Source organism: Athalia rosae, chromosome 4, assembly GCF_917208135.1.
Source record: "Athalia rosae chromosome 4, iyAthRosa1.1, whole genome shotgun sequence".
In the NCBI taxonomy this organism is placed as follows: domain Eukaryota; kingdom Metazoa; phylum Arthropoda; class Insecta; order Hymenoptera; family Athaliidae; genus Athalia; species Athalia rosae.
Window position 1 is genome coordinate 1,513,624 of NC_064029.1, and position 23,600 is coordinate 1,537,223.

The 23,600-nt window shown below is 41.1% G+C and overlaps 1 protein-coding gene across 1 annotated transcript; it reads right to left on the minus strand.

Annotated features, from left to right (window-relative positions):
• Positions 1-16,793: 16,793 nt before the first annotated feature.
• On the minus strand, positions 16,794-22,228 carry LOC105687482. Its single transcript, XM_048653731.1, has 4 exons — positions 22,149-22,228; positions 20,090-20,132; positions 18,210-18,344; positions 16,794-17,834 (listed from the first exon to the last, which is right to left on the minus strand). Exons 1-4 carry the CDS (start codon positions 22,226-22,228, stop codon positions 17,679-17,681), a joined length of 414 nt encoding a protein of 137 aa, XP_048509688.1. The 3' UTR covers positions 16,794-17,678.
• Between the last annotated feature and the right edge of the window lie 1,372 nt (positions 22,229-23,600).

The window sequence follows — 23,600 nt, forward strand, 5'->3', positions numbered from 1 at the left end:
TTCTTGGATTTATTTTTTCAGGCACGTACGTTTCTCCGGGCAATATGTCACGTCCGTAAGTGAACGAACGCAAGTTTGTCGCATAAGCAGCGCGCGCGACTCGGATGATCTAACGATGAGTATTTTTCAATATTTTTTTTTTTTTTTTTTCCCATTCTATTTCGCCTACAGAGATATCTTTTTTATCTCCATATCGAAAAGGTGCGTTATTTTTCTCGTCACCGGACAGCCGCAGAGCGTTGTAGTTTGTAAAATTCAGAGTGAAATTCCGAAGCGTGTCCCACAGCCAAAAAAGCACGCGAATCAGATCGCAGAAGTGCAGCGTATAATATCCCCCGTTACAAGTTTCGAGGAAAGAAAATCACGCGTGCTTTTATACCTACGAATTATTAGATAGGATATCGGAATAGTGGAAAGGTGACTGCGGTTAAAGTTAGTTGAAAAGATAAATTGCTCCGCCACCTTTTCTACCCCAGTCGCTGCTAAAGCTTTGAGGGAGTTTCACCGAGATGGAGAAACTTCTTAAACTGTCGTTTTTCGAAGTTACGTGTAACTTTCTTTCTTTATTTTTTTCATTTTTTTTTTTTTTTCTGCGATTCCCTTTATTCTTTTCCTTTTCTCTTCTCCCTCCCCCCTTGTCGAAACATCGTTTCTAGCCTGCGATCGAGATGTCTTACAAATGAAGTAGAACGCTGGAAGAAACGGGATGCGGATTGGCCCACGAAAAATGTGCCCTAATGATACAACCCTATACATCGGATCATGAGTTTTGTTCGGTCAGGGAGTACGATATACGACGGATATAAAAACCTTGATATCCTGACGCAAAAAAAATGTTGAGTCAGGGGAGCACCGATCCGGGAAAGCTCAACTTTTGCCGGTTTTTCACATCCCACGTGCGAGACAAATATAATAATACCATGGCGTACAAATATTGATTCATAAATATAAATTATTGAATATCGAACGGTAAAAAAAAATTATCGTCGAGATTTGACGTGAACGATTCTTCTATTTTTTTTATAATTGTAACGGAAACTTTTAGATTTTTTCTCCTATTTTTTTACCTTGACGTAAAAAGTAATAAACTTCAGGTGGTAGAGATAAGAGGCAGCAGGCTGCAAGCTCACCGTTCCTATTGCAATAACGGTGTGTGGGACGGATGGGAAATAAAAAGATTACGAACGTACAAAAAAAGGCACTTGAGTTTTTCCGCATATCTTTCAACCGTAACACCTGTACCATCCCGTGCAGAAGTATAATGCAACAACCGAGTGCCTCCGGCTCTATAGATTGGCAAGAATAAATATAAAATCCAATCTCAGATAAGAAGAATAATTAAACAAACATTTACCGTTCGCTTTGTTTCGCTATTCCCGTAATTATTAGCGTGGAACTAATACAGTTATAATGCAATAAACCGAGGAAATCTCAGCGCGAGGTGTATAATTCCCCATGTATACGCGTAACTCGCGTTGGGAATAAGGGATGACACGTAGCTTTCGAGTTAGTTTAGGGTAGCAATTTATTAGGCACAAGTTTCGAGGCCTCATTCGAAACGTAACGATATGTGAGCGGAAACGTAGCGAACGGGTTGTTCGACTTTATTCAATCAGTGTTCGATCGCGTCGCGGAGCTGCTTCGTGTCGCGGGAAAAATAAAGGGATGAAAAATTCATCCGGCTTAATCGATTCGTCGGAAAGAAGTTTGTACGTAGCGGTATTATATGTATATTGTTTGCACAACAACATACACCATACATCGCCAACTGTGCGGCGTTACTAAGGAGGAGAGAGTCTGAAATTTCTGATGCAAACATCGTTAGAGGTATATTAATATATATTACGTGTCTTGAAAGGCTTGACAAGAGCTTAAATTTCATCATGATAGAAACTCTTGACCTGCCGACGAAGCTGCCATCAAACTTTACCTTCCATCGCCTCCCTTCCCTTCCCCGACCCGTCCTTCCCAAAGTAATGTCCTCTCGGGTTGTACTTTGGCGGAGGTTGAATTGAAACCAACGGAGAAGATGTACCCGGACGATGTCAATTTCGGAGTGATTAGTAGATCGAAACGAGCGTGCCTACGATCCTATCCGTCGAATTACCCCCTGCGAATATTATCAAAAATTGCGGGAATCGCAAAAAAAAAAAAAGGCGAAGAGAAAATTGAAAAATTGTCGTCGTATCATCGGGACGAAACTGAAGAATTGAAAGAGCGAAGCAAAAAATGAGGGGGTGTAACGGAGAATGTTCTAATTGGTTTACACGCGTACGTAGCTGTGCGTAAGGTGGACAAAAATGTCGGCTTCTGTTCGGAAGTTGGGGAGCTGGGCGTTAATTCTGGTAGGAGAAGTACCGGGAATGACCGGACCTCCGGCAACTATGTCGATGTCAGAGGGTTGCAGATGAGTGGATAGGGTTGCTGTTAGGAGATTAGGGTCCAGTTGGGAACTCGAAACCATGTTCAACATCCTGATCCCCCCACTCTTTCCATCCCCGTCACCGATTACCATGGTCCTATAATTCATTATGTACTCGATAAATAGTTAAAAGAGAATAGGAAAATTCCTTGGATCTCACTCCCGCGAAACCCTCCATTTTTTTGGAACGATCAGCGCTGACATCTGCCCCGAATGTAAGGGTATAAAATCTGTAGGACGACTCGAGACATTTTAATGTGACCCGAATACGTCAATCTCAAGTGCTCAAGATTATATATATATATACGATTTGTGCTTTGGTTTGTTACGCCATAAATTTTATCTCAGGTATGCACAGTAGAAATTAATTCCAGCTATACGGTTTCTAGCCATGAGGAATACCGGAAGTTAAGATAAATTTGCACCACGCGTTGCAGCTTCCGGCGCCGGTATAATATATACAAGGCAATATATTACGACTGTTTACTTCTCGCTATCGATCCCAGTTTCTCAGAAAATATGTACATCCGTATAATCTTTAGTCTGGGATGAGAAAAAGGGCGGGAAATGTTCCTTTTTTTTTTTCTTACATAATACACACATTCACTCTGTTTATCCAAACAATTCAAACCGCAACTAATTAAGCGCAACAAGTTAAGCTGCAATGTTCACGACTCGGGAGAAAGAAAACCATTCGTTTACTTTTGATTCTTCGAGTTACACGAAACGAGTATCCCAGGTGGCTAGGAACAATATTTATACAACGCAATAATAATGTTGACGATAATAATGAATTGTTTAGTCTCGGATGGAATTTCAAAGGAAATAATTACCGCGCTAGACAAACTAGCAGTCCGCATTTGTATACAGTACAACAGTTACGAAGTACGTACTTTGAACCTTTTCGCAGCTCTAATGACACTGACAAAGCATAAGCGAATCGTGTATACCTATATCTGAACTTGATATACCTGGTGAAAAGGGAGGGGAAAAATGAGGGGGAAAAAAGGACGTGCGTTTTAGTGAGTTGACGTTATTTTGCCACCAAACAAACTGCTCGGACCATTTGCGCGTCTCGTCACGTTGCGTTAATGCTTATCCCGGAAATTCCGGAAGCACCGACGATGACCCAATTAGACAACCTGCGGGCGAGACCTCCTCCCTCTTCTATCTCAATTTTACCTCCGAACCTCCAACCCCCAAACCAGAACTCCCCAGGCCCCCGTTCCGCGCCTGCATGGCGAGCTATACCTGCCGTTGAACGTAGTCGGTTAATTTTCCGACAATATCGTCTATGCACGCTAAACCTGAAAGACGTGGACCGTATACTCAGCAAACCATAAGCGTTGGACACATTGTAGTACCCACTGCTTTCGCGGCCGACGAAGCCGCCTGCCATTTCTGGACTTTTTATCAAACTCCTTTCACAACTCGCGCGTTCGCTTTGTATATCGCGTAGACCGGACGGGCTTTTTTATTTCACCTTTATTCGGATGTTCATATTTTAGGTACGTCTAGTTTACCCGGTAACTCCACTTTTCGTCGCAGACTGCAGCAGTTATAACAGGCGGGAAGCCCATCCTCGGAGTTTATTATCCTCTCGGTAACATCCGGTAGCATAAGAACGACGGTATTAAGTTTCACGGGGTTGAAGTAAACCACTTTAATTTCCGGCGTCAAAGTATCGATTGTCCACATTATTCACATGATAAGCCGAGATAACTCGCGATATTGCCCAAACTTTCGTATTAATTCAGATAAAATAACTTCACATGTATCCTGGCCTGCCACGTCTGGCTATTAAATGAGCGCAAGTCTCGTGCGTTGAATAATGCAAACTTGCAGGAGGAGAAAAAAACAGGGAAATTCGACCGTTTCATCAACACCCATGGACTGAATGGATCGTGCGAGTAAAAAATCGAAAGACCGAAGCGTAGGTACGTTGTGCTCTTCTCTTTCGATCCTCCCGTTCCTGAAATTGAATTAGAAATTTCCGTTGCCCGACTTCTTTTTCTCCCGTTTAATTATTTTCTTTATAGTCCCGCAACACTTTTATAGCCTTCCCTGTCTCTTTATTTATCGTTTACATGTCCGGGCCGGTGGTTTTACTTTTTACCTACTTAGTCGAGTTAACATTTTATCGAGCGTAAGGGGATTTAGTGTAAGGGATGTCGATTCGCACCCGGTAGTCGCGAAGCTTATCCTCACCTCAGAGATTACATTAATTACGTATGCTTGGTTGATTATTTCGTAGGTAACGTTTTCAAGATCATTTCAATAGGGGGAGGGGGCCGGATAATTTATCGCACATTCGATTTCCGGACGTACATTTTTCTAAATCATTATCTGACAAAAATGTGACGAGAATTTCCGACGAGAGCGTGTGTACTTTGCAGAGGGTATCGAAAACGCGACCTCTGCAATAACGGAGTTTTAAAATCTTCGGCTCGAGACACGGTTTACCAGGGGGCCCGGAGGTCCGCCGCAGCCTCCCTCCTCTCGTTCGCCAGCTCGACTCTAATTAATCAGTAACCTGGACGTCAGATACGCCATCGCAGACCCCGAAGGACCTTAAACTGCGCCCTGGGGGACCTAAAATAACAATTCTCAACAATCTTGTTGACTCAGATTACGAAATTCTCAAACCACGAGGTACGGTGTACTCTGCTCGAGACCGTGGCGCTCCGTTGCGCGGACGTATCCGTCGATATATTCTATGTACAGACGTGTATGTAATACCGATGAAACAAGCTTGCAGACGCTCAGAACTGCCGTTTGCACCGTCAGTTTCCGATCGATGTAATTAACCGAGTAGGCTGTCTCAGACTGGAACTAATTGGATTTCTTTGTGTACATCTGTACAGACGTATTGTACCCACGGTACATATTGTACGCAGACATCGGCGAAGAGTCGTGTATTATACTCAAGCGTTCCGAAAAACCGAACAATCCGAAGAGCGGATGAAGAATTTTTTTCCATCTCTCACCGTGATTATCCGTGCTCGAGGAAATTTTCGATCGCCATTGTACTCCTGATACGGTAAAATTTTTCCAATTTGACAAAACTGTTCGAAAGTCAAACACGAAGCGAAAGGAAAATAATATTCTCCCCCTTTTCCACCTCGTGGTACGGGACGTTGAAAGAATGCGACGCTTAAGATGCAACGCACGTAGTTAATCGGGATCACCGCGGCAAACACCTGAATTTCACGCCTATACTCGGTCATCCAATTTACGCGGAAACCTCGGCCGGCTTCGAACCGCGGTAAATTTAATTATCAGTAAACCACCTCCCTTCTAATAATTGCGTTAATAACTGGTTACCCTGCCTAGAGCGCATCCACTCGAGAAACAACTTTAATCCCGCAAAGTTCCCGCGGAATACTTCAACGCCTGGCGAACTGAATATTCCTCGCCCGGGTACGGAACGTCATCCTGTAGAGAATCGGATACATCTTTCTCTTTTTCTTTCGTTTCTTACCAATCCCGGTGAATGATAATTAGAAAAAGTAATCCCTGCGGATATAATCGTTCGAGATCGGATTGATCGGAACAGCGGAGACGATAATGTCTCAATTTGCGGAAAGGTTTCCACGTGGAGAGAAAAAGGAGATAGGAAAAAAATAAAAGTAACGCGCTGAAGCGAGATTAGAAAAACAGCGACGAGTAAAGAACTCGACAAGATGAAATCCGGTGTCGTTCGAACCCTCGTCTATATGGTTCCAGTTATAGGAAAACTATTCCAGAGTATCGGGTTTGGTAACACGCGCCGGAAGGTAAATGAATAAGTTAAACGATACCGAGGAAGTGCGTCATTTATTATTCATTTTTTCCTCCTCGGCTGACTCCTTTGACTATTCTAACCGACGAAGAGTTCCACCGGCTTTGTAATAATACAACGATTCGTAGCTAATTACCGACGGGTAAAATTAATTAATCAACTCGCGGTATCGTCGAAGATCGAATACCAATGAATTCACCTTGTAATGTGATTTGCGAGTAGTGTTCATTCATTTTTTATTTTTTTTTTTAAATCGATCGGGCAAGAAACTCCGGTGTGTAGCTCTTCTGTAAATCGCGTCGGAATCCGCTACCTGATTTTTTAATCAGTAATAAATACAAAGTAGCATTTGGCAACGCGATGCTCCGGAGATTCTCGATTTCTCTCGTTCTCCGATGGTAAAATAATATTATTGCAATCTCCAGATTTTCGAAACTCGTAACTTCGGATACCGACTCATGGGCTCGGGTACCTACAATGTTTTCAAATTTTCTATTTCCCCCGAATTTTTTAGGAGGGCAAAAAAGCAGACGTTAGAATTCGAGGGTGATACATTCCCCATCACGCACAAACCGCTCTTCAAAACCGGAAGACCCGCGATGTATCGCTGACTAAGGAAGCTTTCAGGAGCTCAAGGAGTCTTAAGACCGCGCGCGGTCCTTTGCTCTGTATGTATAACGAGAACTCCGTCACCATGAAATTTTGCGACGTCTCCCCTTCTCGGGATATCTTGAGCCTGTATTTCGAGGTGCGTAGCGGTACGGGAGAAAAAAAAAAAAAAAAAAAAAAACAGTTCAAATCAACGATCGCTTCGTGTGAAAAATTTGAATATTTTTTCGATTCGTCCGGACAAACCAGTTTGAATAATTTATTCGAATCGGTGTTCGATTGACAATTTTTCTGTTAATTTTGAAAAATGCAGTTAAATTTAAATCCGATCACGAGGTGTGATATTTTTCAATTCTGTCGGACCGTCGGATTTTTTCCACCTCCAGGCGATACGGCGCAACGGTGATGTGCAGTCATTACACCTCGTTTGTCCTTTGAAAATAAATTTCAATTATTCGTGTGAGCAGCAACTAAGGATACACGCGTACAAGGTAGAACGGTGTTATAGTCTGGAAACACGAAACTGTAGAGTAAGACGCGACAAGGCGAGATCTATGACCATAGAATGAGGGTAGCTACCCCGGTAGCTGTATATAACCCATACAATACTTAATGAGAGACAGTTTCATGCACGAGGAAACTCGTCGTTCGACGAACAGATGCAAGAGGAGTTGTAAGTTACAAATAATTGCAGAACATGCGGCGTAGTAGGGCGCACACGGACGCGAGATTTCTCCTCCTCCTCGAAGCCCTTCGCCGGTATACGCTCTCTCCTCGTTACGCGCAAAATGAATTTCTCTCTTTACCCCTCGACGAATTCAAAGACGCGCGGATACATGCGGCTTTTATTTCACGCCAACGCGAACGAATCGTTTTTTTCCTCCCCGCGATAACTTTTATATTCACGTTTTAAAACGGCCCTTTTTGTATTTTTGATTCTCCGGTCAAGCCTGCTTAAAAATGCACATACATATGCATACGCGCCAAAGTTTCGAACGATTCATTCGTCGATTTAATTTTATTTCATTCCGTACGGCTTCCGCCTACCACGGAGGTATAATTTGTCAAGGGTAACTAATAAAGGGTCTCTGAAACCGACAACGATCATAAGGTTGGATTGGATATCGGGTCCGAAATATCGTCCATGCATATTGCGCACCGGAAATTATACCGCTCAAGAACAGCTGTTGGTAACATGCGGTTCCCATGCATATTTCCCTCGTATACTACACGAGGTGTACATAACCGTCGTACGGGTATGCGTGTAGTACATTAAATCTCGCCTATGTACCTAGACTCAATTTATACCCGTTCACTGCTCGGACCGACATCGTCTTCTGCCGGGTATAATCATTTTTTTTCATTACATTTAAGTACGAATATATTGAAATTTGCACACCGTACGGCGGACGATAAGATCGTATAAATTCGCCCCGTCCAAAGCTTGCGAAAATACATACATATATGAGAAAACTATTTGTATGCCTAGACCTGAAAAGCGCGTAAAATTTTTGGCTGGCTGCTGTAAACCGCGAGCTTATAAATCGCCCGTTCCCCCGACAAACATGATTTTACGACCCGTACGCTACAGAATACAACAAACCTACCGTACGGGAAATTCAATAGCCGTATAAGTCTCCGAAATTTCAAAAATATATCGTACCACTTTTTTCCCGTAGCCGTGTAACACCTAATAAATTTTTTTTCTCTCGATATCACAACAGGTCGTGTTAAATATTTGGGGAGTGACACAAAACACACGGGATCAACATTTTTTGCTCATCTCGCAGAGTAAACTTCATTCGGTATTAATTTGGAAGAGAATTTTCATTCGAAAAGTAAACTGAATTTTACTTCCAATATCGTTTTTTAGATGAAAAATCATTTTCCGTTCCGCGGGGTTATGGGATATCGCGTACGGCCGTTTCGTAAAAGTGATACATCATTGCTCCCATCCACGAAAAACGCTTCACGATATAACTATACGAGGAAAATTTCTTTTTCACGTTCTTTTTTTCACCTTCCACCGTCACTTTTAATATGAGAAATATTTTACTCGAATAAAATACCCTTCGAAAGCAGTTGGAGATCTTCTTCGTTCGTTCGTCACTGGCTCACAGTCGAAAAATCTGAATTATGTACGTGCAAAAAAATTAAACCGCGCCAACTCCGCACCGTCTGACCTAGCTAAATACGGAGTCTGAAAAGTTTCATGAAAATAGAGCAGAGAAAGAGCTGCCGATAAAAAATCAGATCAATCTAATAAACGGAATAAACGACGAGACAAAACTCAACTTGAGCTCTTCATTTATATGCGAACGTACCGATGTTATCTGGGTAACGTAAGTCCGCGCTATTTCGTATTTGATGTCTTTCAGCAGGGGTCTCGTGCCATACGCGATTCTCACGGTCTTTCAATCGGCGTTATTGAGTTCATCGTGTCATAATGTGTTAAATACGTACGTTCATGTGCAGACAGACGGCAGAATCACTCGAACGGTGCAGAGCGCGGATTCATGCTGCGAAATTCATCTACTTTCGAATCACGCACTGCGCGGCGTGAATAACGACGCCGAGACTGGTTGATGTAAAAATCAAAAAAAACAAATTGGATAAAATTGAAAAATTGAAAAAAATAAAATCAATTAGTACGCGTTATGCAAAGGTTGCATTTCGATCAGATATTCGCGAGTGAACATTGACGGATAACGCGTTGCTTTTTATTTTTTTACGACAAGTTATGATAAGGACTACGCATTATAAATCGGTTTGAGGTTCCTGATCGCCAGCATTATTAGTTTATTGATCTTTGAATCAAGGAGCAGGTTTGCGTCATCCGAGTGATGGCATTTGGATAATTATATGCTGCACATCACGAATTCGAAATAAACTGAATATTTGAGCATGCTATACCTCGTAGCGATCGTCTCGGAGGAAAAATAGTTTTCCGATTCCAACGAGCCGAAGAAATAATTTATGCAAAAATTTGGGGTCGCGTTATAAATGGGACATAGGCACGTAAATCGGGGTGCGATTTTTCGAAAGCGATACGTACGTATATACACACACGTTACATTCCTATGGGGATATACCGTTATCCTGCATGAAAACGCAATCAGCGTGAAAGCGAGTATCGAATTATTGTAATTTTATAGTGCAGTCGTTTTCATTTACGTTTAGGAATTTTGGCAACGTCGTGGATCGAGGCAATAAATAATTCGACGCATGAATTTCTATCGAACAATATACGATCATTGTTATTGCTATGTGGTCTTTTACCGTACCCGCGTATAGTGGGTACCTATACTGCGATTGGATATTATTCGCATATCGCAAAAATGCCAAGTTTATTCTCACTCCGCGCGCAATTCCCGATGTACGAAGGGGGGAAGCGTACCGCGTATTCTTTCTATTTTATTCTATTTCGTAAAAGTGAAGAAGAAAAAGAAAAGAGCAGCTGCTGCCAGCTTCTTCGGTTATGGAATGTGCATACTAGCTGTTGGCATTTTCGCGCGAATTATATTTTCGACGCCAGTCACGGAACCCGTTTTTTACCGTGATTTTACGAACCGTATACCGAATAAACCAGCGAATGAAAATATATAAAACATAAAATACTGTCACTCGAACTCGTAAAAAGTTGTTTATACCTCTGAGACTCACTCGGCATTTCTTAGCACGAAGCCGTATCACCATAATGCGACTTTATGGAGAGGGTACCCACGTTTCACCGTACAGTCATTTAGCTGATCTCGACTCCCCCGGGTCACCGGTGCATTTTTTTCGGTTCTCGAACCCCGTTTTATTGAGACCGCGATCCCGCGAACGAATGTCGAGAGCACCACCGGCGTGTAACACTTGGAATTTATTAATACCGGTTGAATTCGCTAATCGAAGCGACGGTATGCGATAGTTGCGATCAAAGCCCCCCGTTCGAATGCACCCGAAATTTGTAGCGCGACCTGAAATATTTCGGGCAAGTTTGCGAGAATTTAATTCAACGATCAGCGGATGAAGCGAGGGCTGAAAAAGACAAGGTTACGCTCGACTCACCCCATCGCCGACGGTACCGACATCGCCGTCACACAATTTTGCGGTACAGTTGAGGTGGAAAAAAATCGCTGAAATGCGAAGGAGTCGATAAGAAATACATGAAACTCTCGACGGTTCATTTGTAGGGATACCACACCGTGCGGATAATTCAACCGTTCGCGGTTCTGCGAATTTTAATTTCAAGAGTTACACACGTAGAAAAAATTTACATTCGCTTTCTATGACGCGCGAATATGAAAATAAAATAATAATTCCACAGCGGAATATTTCGATGCTCGTGATTTCCATCCTGAAAAAAACACTGGCGGTGATTGGTCCTTTTTTTATCCTTTTTTTTCCATCTATATACGACATTTATAGTTTCCGGTAAATAATACATGGATAATTACCAAGGAGTGTTGGACCGTTCTCAGTCTTATATGTTTTACACACGTATGTACGAAGGTATATACATAAAAATATTTTCCACTAAATTTACCGCGTCAAATCGAAGACGCGGTGCGAAGTTTTACGTCGATGCAGTAGATACGAAATCGAGTGTGAATAAGGTATATAAGTATGTAAATATTTCAATTCTTGCCGCGAAGCACGTTGAACTTCCTCCAGGGAAAATACACCATCGGCATAACTCGACGATTGCATAATCCCCGATTTTCTTTTTTCTTCTTTCGCTTTTCGTTTTTTATTCCATACATCCCTTTTCTTCAAAGGGAATTATTTTATCTGATCTCCTTGTGCCGTTTAAGCTTCTCCGCGCCGTGATATTAAAATTCGCCCAACGATTAGCTCCACAAAATTCGCGCGGATGCGTGTGCGCGCGGATCGCGAATCGAGCGAAGGTAAAGAAAAAAAAAAATAAATAAAATTCGATTTCGTTTGAATCGTCGCGTCACCGGCTGCCATGACGCCGCGAGCCCGTTTCAATTACACGGTCTAAACCCGGGGCATTCGTGCGACGAGATTTAACGTCGAATGGCACAGGAGATAAAGACATTTTCAGAGACGATAGTCGTAAAAGTTTCTCGCGACGCGAATCTCCGCGTTTTTAAAAAAAAGACCGAGAAAATTATCGGCAATACTTCGCTCACGTTTTTTATTCGTTGCTTTTATTTTTGGGGCCGCGTCAGGATTCCTCAAAAAAATATCCGCCACTACATACATTCATTGCGTACATTTATTTATGGATTTTTGTTTCTGTTCCGTTATCCACAATTTCAATTTTCTAGAAGCTTTCATTTTTAATCTTGCGGCCTCAGAGTTTTTACTGAATTACGAGGTCCCCCGTCGCGTAGCTGTAAAAAAAATTACACTGGTCAAAGATGACCTCCGCAAGCTCGGAATTGCAAACTAATTTAACTCTGCGAGTTTTTTTTTCTTGTTTTTAATCCAGGAGTTTTGATTTCGCTTAGCAATTTAATTAATCGGAAGAAACCCTCGCAAGAAACAACGCTTCTAGTTTTGCCGAGGAGAGAGAGGAGAGAGGATGAAAAAGATGAAAAAGTAATTTCACGACTAAAAAAAAAAAAAAAAAGATAAAGTAACTAGACGATGATGGCTAACGAGTAATCAAAGAAAATGGAAGTTTAATAATTTCCTCCGTGCCATCTAATCGCTATTTAAAAAATTCGCGAAAAAAGAAGTCTGCAAAATTAATAAGAAGACCGTGAAAAAGCTGCTGCCTCTGCATTCTATTTGTATAATATCATCGATAAATTGTACACCGGTGAAACGTTCGACGACGGGCTCAGCGACCCACGTGATTGGTTATATATACATATGGGAGGTCACTAATCGAAGAGCGGATATAATAAGGTCCCATAATAAGTTGGTTTTATCCCGAGGGAGTTGGTTAAATTATAGTTATTGCCTTACCGGGGGAGTACAGATCTCATAGGTACGTACAGTCGGGGACGTTATACGCTGCAGATACATAACAGGTGATTATTTTCGGCGAACCTTTCACGAAGGGAAATTATTAATTACATGCAATGAGAGCGAGTGCGCGCACGGTTCAACGTGACACGTGCGTGTGCCTCCTCGGAAAGTTACACATTCGAAAGAAGGAGGGTAAGAAAAATGTTTACGTGTATAAGGTAATAACTGAACTGTCAAGGTTTGCCCCGTATTTGCGATGTTATATAAGAAGGTATAACGAGACGGAATAATGAATGAAAGAAGAAAAAGTATTCGGAGAGAAGAAAAAGATTAAATTTTAAACCAAAGAAGAAGAGGGGAAAAAAAAGACATTGAAGTGGAATAACTTGTTAGGTGCAATCACATTGTTATCGGGGTATTTTTATTTCCTCAATTACGTTTTCAATTTAACTTTTCCTAGCCGTTAGAGTTCTGAAGATTAAAAGGAAGCGGTTTTTCTATGTGCATACACACACCTGTATACATATGTATGTGACGGCCAGCAGTCGGTACATAAACGTAATTAGAAGGGTCTATAACTGTATATATATATTTATTTATATACATTTATATAAGTACAGTAAGGACTATATAAAGTTATGGGGAGCAGTTAGACCACTTGGAACAGTTCAGGTTAATTGTAACCTGCCGGATTTCGATTGCGGGTAAAATTTAGCAGCGTGTGCCAAATAAAAGATCATTCCAATAAAACGAAACGTCCCGTACCGAACTTCGTGTTACAATATACGTAACCGCGGACTGTCGATAAGAACCAGAAACGTTCCAACCCGCAAAAAAGATGGGCGTATAATTTTCGAAAAGTGAGGAGGCCCTTCTCGTTCTCAACCCTTGATCTTTGAGAAAAAAAAAAAGAAATAGAAAGACAAAAACTCTCGGTACAACCAACTGCAAACGAAGTTTTGGTTCTTTCGAGTTCCTCGCGAGCGATCCGCACGCCGCTAAAGGAGGCAGTAAAAGGAATTAGAAACTGGAACAAAAAAAAAAAAAAAAAAAAACGAGGAATAAGGGTATAAATGCAAAGTTCGGTAATAGTTAACAAGAAATTTTCCGAGTAGGTAGGTATAACAACCGAGGAGATACCGCGGAGGATTTGGTTACGCAATTCAAATTCATCAGGCGGGGATCACGGAGGGAAATCTGGCGACCGTTCTTCACGGTTCCCGAGGCAGTTTTATAACGCTCCGATGGGGGTGCTGAAATTTTGTTCTCTCAATGTCCTTTTTCTTTCTTACATTAACTTTCGTTCGTTCCACTCGTCGTTTCGCGAATGTCGAAATCAGTGCTTTATTTGAACTGAAAAGTTCGGATTCAACGGGGCGTACGGTGTATACAGGTACGTACGTACCGGCGGCAAACAGCGCGAGATAGTAGCCGCAAGTCGGAAACAGTGCAAGTATAGCATATAACTGCACGTTCAATTAGAAGGACAAATTAGTGAAGGGTATTGTGCATCGCGGGCGGTATGTCGACGGCTTATTGTCCGGTATCCTCGTCGAGCAGAGTTCGAGCGGACAAACGCGCTGGACCGCGTGCGTCCTCGGGATATTCAATGCTTCTGTACGAGCTATTCGTGGAATGCGAAGGCCGGGTATTGCGTCGCATATCGTTCCTGCAGACACACCGTGTCAACCAGTTTGTTAATCTGTCCCGCCCGCTGACTTCGTGATAATGTAACCCGTGCAGCTATGTTTGGATAAGGGAGTGATTGCGTCATACATCAAAGCTGAAATTAATCTGCCGCGACGCGATTAATCCGAACGCCGTTATCCCCATTCGGAAAAAACCTCGCGTCACGTTCTGGATCGTTGTTCAATCGATACGCCATTACCGCAGACAATGGGCTGTGCTTCCAAATTCGGAATAACGATTTTGTAAAAAACTGCGACTTTCGTTCCCTTTTGAGAACGGGCCCCGCTGGAAGCGCGGGTCCTCGAATTTTTCAAAAATCGATCGACGGTACCGTTGACGGAGAAGTTTTCCACGCATCTTTTTTTCAATTGGTTTTCCACTTTTCCTCGCGCGGGCGAGTCCCTTAACCCTCACTTCGCTTCAACCCTGTATTATAATACTTCTCTACGCACGTGAGGTACATAAATAACTTTCAACGCTTTCAAAAGATCCATTGAATATATCATACACGTGAGCCATCGGCGTGTAACATCCGGAAGGATGACTTCGTCCGGGAAATGACGGCGGTAGTAGCGCCTCCGTGCAGGGCGTTAAGGAGTTCGCGATCGCGAGTGTAAGAGGAAAATGTGGAGGAAGAGGAAGTCGATGATAGAGGGGAAAATAAGGGGTGGCTGGCAATGGGAACGGGGGTTGATGTGAGATACGTCTATAGGTATATAGGTATAACCGCTCGGCTGTGCGAAGGCGACTTTAGCCAAACTCCGGCTCAAGAGCACGGTGTGAGATGATGCCCAAGTGAAAGACGCCCCTAATCCTGTATAGGGATTACTTCGAGCTTTCCTCCACGCTGTACGACCCTAATCGTTGTTTATACAGACAAAATTTCATCCCAAAATTACCGTTGCATATCCGTTTCGAGGATAAACACCTGAAAATTGATTCTACGTTCCGACGTTTCGATAAATCTTCGCAAACCATTTCGTTCGTGAAATATTACGTGCGCGAACCGACCAAAAAAAATCGCGCTCACACATGCTCGCACTGCTTCGCGTACGCGCGTCTATCTTGAACCGACTTATAATAAAAAAACTTTTTATTCGTGAAATTATATTTACAATTGCAAACCGAGTTATTGCGGAGCTTTTATTTTTCAGCGTGCATTCAACGAGCTCGAACAAAGCACGGGAGCTGATTCAAAAGCTCTGTACTCTGAAAGGCCGAGCGTACAGAACAGCTGTTTTGTCCCTCGATGTATTTTATCGAGCAACGTAGTTTAACACACGTTAACATTACACAAGAGCTTGCGTACACCTGTATGTGTATAATATACGACAAGAACGTCTATTCGGGTCTGCGCGGAGCGATGATAAATCCTCGAATTTCACCTATGAAAATTTACAATCTCGTACCGTGGCATTTATATTATGTCACACGTGAGCTTCGATTCTGGGAAAAAGTTTATCCCGTCAACCACCCGAAATTGCGTACAATAATTAATAATCTGTGATCATTGGGTACGTGGTAACTTTATCATTTCGAAAGCGATCGCACCCGCCTCCGCATCCGTTTGTCTCGGAAAATCTAATAGAATTTCAGCGTCACTCGCAAGCTCATTTTCGTCACTCGTCACCCTGTTGCGAAACTCTCCTCTCACCGTACCGAAACCACTATAAATTGATGGCAGTTGAAAATTCATGTAAACGTGACTAAATTAATATCTTCTCATTTTATACCAGGGGTGGGTAAAGCTCTCATCTGATGCTGTTTCACGTTTCATCTTTCCAATTTTGACCGTTTATTGACCTTCTTTTTCTTCGTTAAAGGGAAAAGAGAGTGATCGAAGAAATTTCGTACAGTTTTAAAATCATGTACGATTATATTTCCTATAGTAGACCGCAGGAGGAGAATAAAAATTTTGCGATCCGAAGATGGAAAAAAATTAGCTTCTCCGAGGACGAGAACTGCAACTATGCGAAAGTTGTTTTTTCTTTTTTTTTCCCTTTCTCTTATCGCTTGCTTTTCCGCCTGAAAATGGCAGACTGTTGGCTGAATGAGATCATCCTTTATTCATTCTCTCGCGCTAACTAGATTATTCCACAATCCCACAGCTACGTTTTCTTTCTCTCTTTTTCTTTCTTTTTCACCCATTTTTTTTTTCTCTTCTCTTTTTGTTCTCATGAAGCTAAGCGAGCGAATCTTGAAAAAGTTTTGGGTCAGTATGCAAATATAACCCAAGGAATTAAATTAAATACTGATTATAATATTAGATGTATGTAGATAGATATGTACCTACCATAAATAATTTCGTAACAGAGTTTTTTCAATTCCTTTTTTACTCATGCAGGGATACATACGTGATGTACGTTACAGTGACGAATTTTTTTTCACAAATTACAAATCCCGACGCTTACGCTTAAACCCCCTTCAACTTGGTGGTTGTAAAAAATGTTACGCGAACTAGGATTCTGAACTGATTCCCCCATATAAACCTCCGATGAGCATTACTGATAAGGATTTAGTGGATTTTCCGGCGTTCAGATTCGAGATCAGAGAGACGAATGGACGACCGTACCCGGAGAGAATTTCTTTGAAATTCGGGTTTCTGATTTATTTCGTACGAGAAAGAAGAAAAATTAATGAAAAAAAAAAAAAAGGATAGAAAATGCTTCTCCAACACAAATATTTTGTCGAGCCGCACGTGACGCAAAAAAGAGGGCCAATACGCTCGCTACATCCGATCGGTTCAAGAGATGTGAAGAAAAAAATTATCGGAAAATAAGAAAAGAAAAATAAAAGTTAACATATTAACCGAATGAACGCGCGAAACTCGACGTGATATTCCCGATAAGTATTTCTGATAAAAGTTTAAAGGTTCCCCAGAGGGGTCCCTTCGAGTATTCCCCGAGGATTGCGACGCGCTGAATTGAGAGAAGAAAAGTACAATAAAAAAAGTATATTATAAAATAAACTAAAAAGGACGAGCGTGAAGAATATAAGGAAAGAGGGGTCGGGAAAACTTCCATGGAGTCTCTGATTTATTACAACCACTTATGGAACGTAAAGGACCGTGAGTAAGTCGAGTTTTTAAAATATATATTTATTTTGAATTCACACCACCATTTTCTTACATATCTAGTTTGATTCGTTTGATTCTTTACAGTTTTTTTTTTTTTTTTTGTTTGGACTCGATGATGAAGAGGAAAATCAATGAATGGGAGGGAAAGACGAAGAAAGAAAATTAGGTCACAGTTACGGTAGAACAGACTGAAAACTTTCTATGAACTTTAGCACAGTAAGTTCCTGATTAGGAGCCACCTGTCGCAGCAGCCACTTTGCTGTCGTAGGACAAACCATCACCACTGCCAAGGCACTGACCGTCAGGGGAGCAATTAGCGACCAGATCAACTAAAAAGTAAGTCATGAATAAATAAAGTTATATATAACTTGGAGAGTCAATGGGATCCTCAAACTTTATGAATTTCGTGAAATAAACAAGTTCAATTCGGCAATGCTTTGGTTGGAAAAAAAACGGTGCATTCGGACGGGGAAGAATCGGGTTGAGGGTGACTGATCACACAATCGAATAATAAATCCTGAAAGATCACACGAACGTAATCACCGCGTGAAGGATTCGGGATTTTTATGGGAAACGCTGTAGCGAGCAGTCGTAATTTTTTATGCATCGTTATCCGACATCTCGTCTACGCTATAATCAGTTGGCTATGCATACTGATAAGATTTTATAATTTCAATGATACAGGACCCCCCGTTTCCCAATACCTGTGATATCCAGCCAACAACCATCCAGCCAAGGATGACGGTGCACGCTGTGTTCAAATAGGAGGTGTACTCCGGTTTGAGGACACACTGCAAGAAGGGTGCTTTGGCGCACAAATCGGTCAACAGCGACTCCGTCTATGGGAAATATCATGATAATTATGCACTGGTAAGTAGTATATTGAATATTTATACATGTCCATGGTAGATCGGTCTCTGCGGATTTGCCAACGTCAAAATTTTCATAATTTTCATGCGGGATAATAAACTGAGTATAAAATACCGGAGGGAGTTTGGAAGAAAAAAACAAAGGAAATTCCTTTACGCTGCTTTATGTAAAAAGTATTGATGTAGTTCTCGTTAATTGGCTCCACGATGGATTTAGCGCACATTTTCCGAACAGTGGGTACTTAAGAGGTCAAGTTGCTCGTTAAAGTTGTAACGATAAAATTAATCCCATAGTTCTACGGGGTTCTGCAATTTTGTTATATCATGTGAACGGAAATTGTACTTTATCCGTGAAGAGACCGCTCACGATTCAATTAAATTATCAGAGTCCGAAGGGGTCGGTGAATTTTGCAGCTAATGAAATAGTAATAAGGAATGATGAGCGAAAGAACACTATGTAACGATAATGAGCCCTTAGAATGATTTCCTCTGCCAAATCTTGACTCACGGGAGATGAACAGAAAAAAGCGATATACCATGTCTAACATTTTTAAGGTTACCAAAAATTATATCGAGATATAGACAACACTTTAAGCTTTAACGGGAAACAAAACTAATTCCAGTTTTTTTGCACGAAAGAGAAGAAAGACGAACGAATTCGGAAGGTCTATATACTCACGTTCATGATGATTGAATGGAATAAAAAAATTGTTGCTGAAATACTGGAGATTTTGAATCAGATTGGGAATGAAGTTTTAGTGAGATGTCAAAAATAATTGAAGATAGTTTGGCGTGTGTATGATTTCTTTTTTAGCTGTAGTTACATGAAGATTGTAGCTTTGATTTTTCGTACTTTATGAAGTAATGTTTGCTGTCGTATTTTGACCTCAGAAATACTAATACGTCGATAAAAATAAAAATAGAATCAATCCCATCGAGATTTCTCTCATTATATACATTTTAGGGCGATAAATGGGCGATAACTCGGTCAATTCCACAGATGGACGAATTGCATTTTGGCCTAAATTTTTAGAAAAACCTAAGGCTATAGGCTTACCGTTTTTTTTTTGGGGTAAAAAGTAAAGTATTTGCAAATATATTTCTATGACGCTTTTTCTGTGTATTTTTGCGTGAGGAACATGAATCCCTTGAGTGAATATCGCGAAGCGTGATATTTTTTAAGATAACTCGACTCTTCCGCAGCTGCACTTTACGTTTATCATGTATACTCACCAACGTTTCATTTTTTTTGCAGAAGACAAACGTGCAGCCTACGAAGATACTTCGCCTCTCCTTTGGAATACATGCAAACTATCCTCGGAACATCGACAAAGTCTATCATCGTGGACCAATCATCATATTTTTGGTGCAGATAATTTGTATGAATAAGTTATGAATTCTTTTTGGAGAACTATCAAACTATGTATTCGATGTGCACTGTGAAAAAAGTAATTTCGCAACTATTTATTATGGATTAAGAATGATATACATATGAACATGCGCTGTACACTTCAATCTATTGTTGAAGATTATACGTCGTGATGTATTTTGAACATTGATGTTGTAATAAACCTCAAATTTTACTAATCCACAATTGTTAGTTTACTTTCCATCACACCCCTCCAACGTCGTTCGCCAAATCACCACATCCTTAAATAAAGGTTTGATCACATACACTCATGAGCATTCAAACATTCAATCATAATTGCACTTACAATTGCACCGGAACTGATGATGTAGATCTCTGGAATACCGGCCCTGAAAATTGATAGTTTGCCGAAAAGTGTAGCTTTGTATCAAGGGAACAGAAAAACCGAGGAGGTATTCCGAGACCTGGTGCCTCATCATGCGCATGCATTCAATCATACGTATTCGATCCCAGCATGAAAGAGAAAGAGAGCAATGATGCATTGCAGGACTGACTGCATGCATGCCTGTGCCTTTGATCGTTCAATCATGATTTAAATCGAAGATGATCATGCAGAGCTCTAGAATGCCGGCCCTGAAAATTGAAAGTTTCTCGAAAAGTGGAGATTTGTATCAGGAGAACAGGAAACCCGAGGAGGTGTTCCAAAACTTGGTGCCTCATCATGTGCATGCATTCAATCCTTCGTGATTATTCCTAGTCTGAGAGAGAGAGCGACTCATTCTTTGCAGAACTAACTATATGCCTGCCTGTGTATTTATTTGTTCAATAAATCAAAGATAAAAGAGAAAGAGAATAATTTCTAGCTTTAGAACAGCGTTCCCGAAGTTTAGAATTTAGGCCGAAAAATTTTCCGAGTATCAGGAGAACAGAAAAACCGAGGAGGTATTTCGGAATTTAGAATTTTAGCCAAAAAATTTTCTGGGTATCAGGAGAACAGGAAAACCGAGGAGGTATTCCGAGACCTGGTGCCTCATCATGTGCATGCATTCAATCATACGTATTCGATCTTAGCATGAAAGAGAAAGAGAGCAATTATGCATTGCAGGACTGACTGCATGCATGCCTGTGCCTTTGATCGTTCAATCATGCTTTAAATCGAAGATGATCATGCAGAGCTCTAGAATGCCGGCCCTGAAAATTGAAAGTTTCTCGAAAAGTGGAGATTTGTATCAGGAGAACAGGAAACCCGAGGAGGTGTTCCAAAACTTGGTGCCTCATCATGTGCATGCATTCAATCCTTCGTGATTATTCCTAGTCTGAGAGAGAGAGCGACTCATTCTTTGCAGAACTAACTATATGCCTGCCTGTGTATTTATTTGTTCAATAAATCAAAGATAAAAGAGGAAGAGAATAATTTCTAGCTTTAGAACAGCGTTCCCGAAGTTTAGAATATAGGCCGAAAAATTTTCCGAGTATCAGGAGAACAGAAAAACCGAGGAGGTATTTCGGAATTTAGAATTTTGGCCAAAAAATTTTCTGGGTATCAGGAAAACAGGAAAACCGAGGAGGTATTCCGAGACCTGGTGCCTCATCATGTGCATGCATTCAATCATACGTATTCGATCTTAGCATGAAAGAGAAAGAGAGCAATGATGCATTGCAGGACTGACTGCATGCATGCCTGTGCCTTTGATCGTTCAATCATGCTTTAAATCGAAGATGATCATGCAGAGCTCTAGAATGCCGGCCCTGAAAATTGAAAGTTTCTCGAAAAGTGGAGATTTGTATTAGGAGAACAGGAAACCCGAGGAGGTGTTCCAAAACTTGGTGCCTCATCATGTGCATGCATTCAATCCTTCGTGATTATTCCTAGTCTGAGAGAGAGAGCGACTCATTCTTTGCAGAACTAACTATATGCCTGCCTGTGTATTTATTTGTTCAATAAATCAAAGATAAAAGAGGAAGAGAATAATTTCTAGCTTTAGAACAGCGTTCCCGAAGTTTAGAATTTAGGCCGAAAAATTTTCCGGGTATCAGGAGAACAGAAAAACCGAGGAGGTATTTCGGAATTTAGAATTTTGGCCAAAAAATTTTCTGGGTATCAGGAGAACAGGAAAACCGAGGAGGTATTCCGAGACCTGGTGCCTCATCATGTGCATGCATTCAATCATACGTATTCGATCTCAGCATGAAAGAGAAAGAGAGCAATGATGCATTGCAGGACTGACTGCATGCATGCCTGTGTCTTTGATCGTTCAATCATGCTTTAAATCGAAGATGATCATGCAGAGCTCTAGAATGCCGGCCCTGAAAATCGAAAGTTTTCCGAAAAGTTGAGATTTGTATCAGGAGAACAGGAAACCCGAGGAGGTATTCCGAGACCTGGTGCCTCATCATGCACATGCCTTAAAGGCATGCTCATCATTTGACGGGGCCTGTTGTCGATGTAATAGTAAGGGGTACGAAATAAATTTGAACTCATCATTATGTCCACATATTAATTCATTTATTGAGCAATATCATCATTTTTCATCAATATATCACAATGATACTGACGCAAATAGTTCATAGCGTTAACATCCCGATTATTCGTGAAAGTAAATGATCTATGGCTACATTTTATTTCATGTAAGTATTCTCATCCGATTGACACAGATGATAAACAATTCCGCAGACGCGCTGATGAGTCTTTCGTTCTGGATGCGCGATGGAGTATGCTCCACGACTGCCAAGGTTCCATCTGCAACAATAAAAAAGAAGTCAAAAATCCTGATCAAGAAAATTCCAAGGTGCCTACGGCTAATCAGCAATCGAATAAGTATCCTTCAGCATATCCTGCTGCTATAGTTTTTACTTCACGTTTTGAGATTAAGATTGATGTGAACTCTTCGCGAAATGATTATTTTTGAGTTTAATGATACGATCGTATAGCAGGTTAAAAACAGACGGAATATGAGCACGCTGCGTGGAATCCATTTGACAGGTTTAGGAATTTGACTTCGCATTTCAAATAATCGTCGAAAACTCACCTCAAGTTCGGAATTATAGAGAGACTAGAACCCACCCTAAAAATTCGGAGCTAATTTCATTATCGTCGTAGAATATTACGGATAGGCACCCGTAAAAGAGAATTATTCAGACTTTCTGCCGCGGGTCTACATTCACTAGCAGTAGACAATTATAGCGTAGGAATTGAATAACAAATAATCTAATCCACAAAAGGGTTTAATTTCGTCATTTCCGAGATCTATCGTCGAGAAATTTTTTCCAAAACTTCCCCAGAAATTCATAGTTATGCGATCTCTTGCTCATTAATTAATGAGAGAAGATCACTCGGTTATATTTCAGGTCAGAAGGACGTCATATCCGTAATTCATTTCCGTTTAATATTATGTCCAATATTTTAATCGAGACGAAGTGATTTTTCAGTATGCATATCAACGGTTTTGTAAAAAACGAAGTTCAGAAAATACCGGTACACATCGGTAACGGCTGCATCGGTGAAACGCGAAGGAACGAGAAAATCGCAAATCCCAGGAGTGCAGCGCGCGTTTACCTACGCTGACGTCATGTAAAACCGATAACCCAATTAATATCGATAATTACATTCACCTTGAACAAATATAAATGTGTGTATCTATAGTATTTCGCGCATCATATCCCTCTGCACAGAAAATACGATGCGGCGCGATGATATACAGGAATGCAGTTCAAGTAAACCTGCAGCTTCGGTGGGGCTTCTCCTTCATTAATTGAATTTCTATTGAAAAATAGAAGATTGGTATGAGTTCGTCTTCAATTTGAATTCTCAGTTCTTAACTCTGTGTTTTCAATTCATTTATATTTATTTTCTTTCA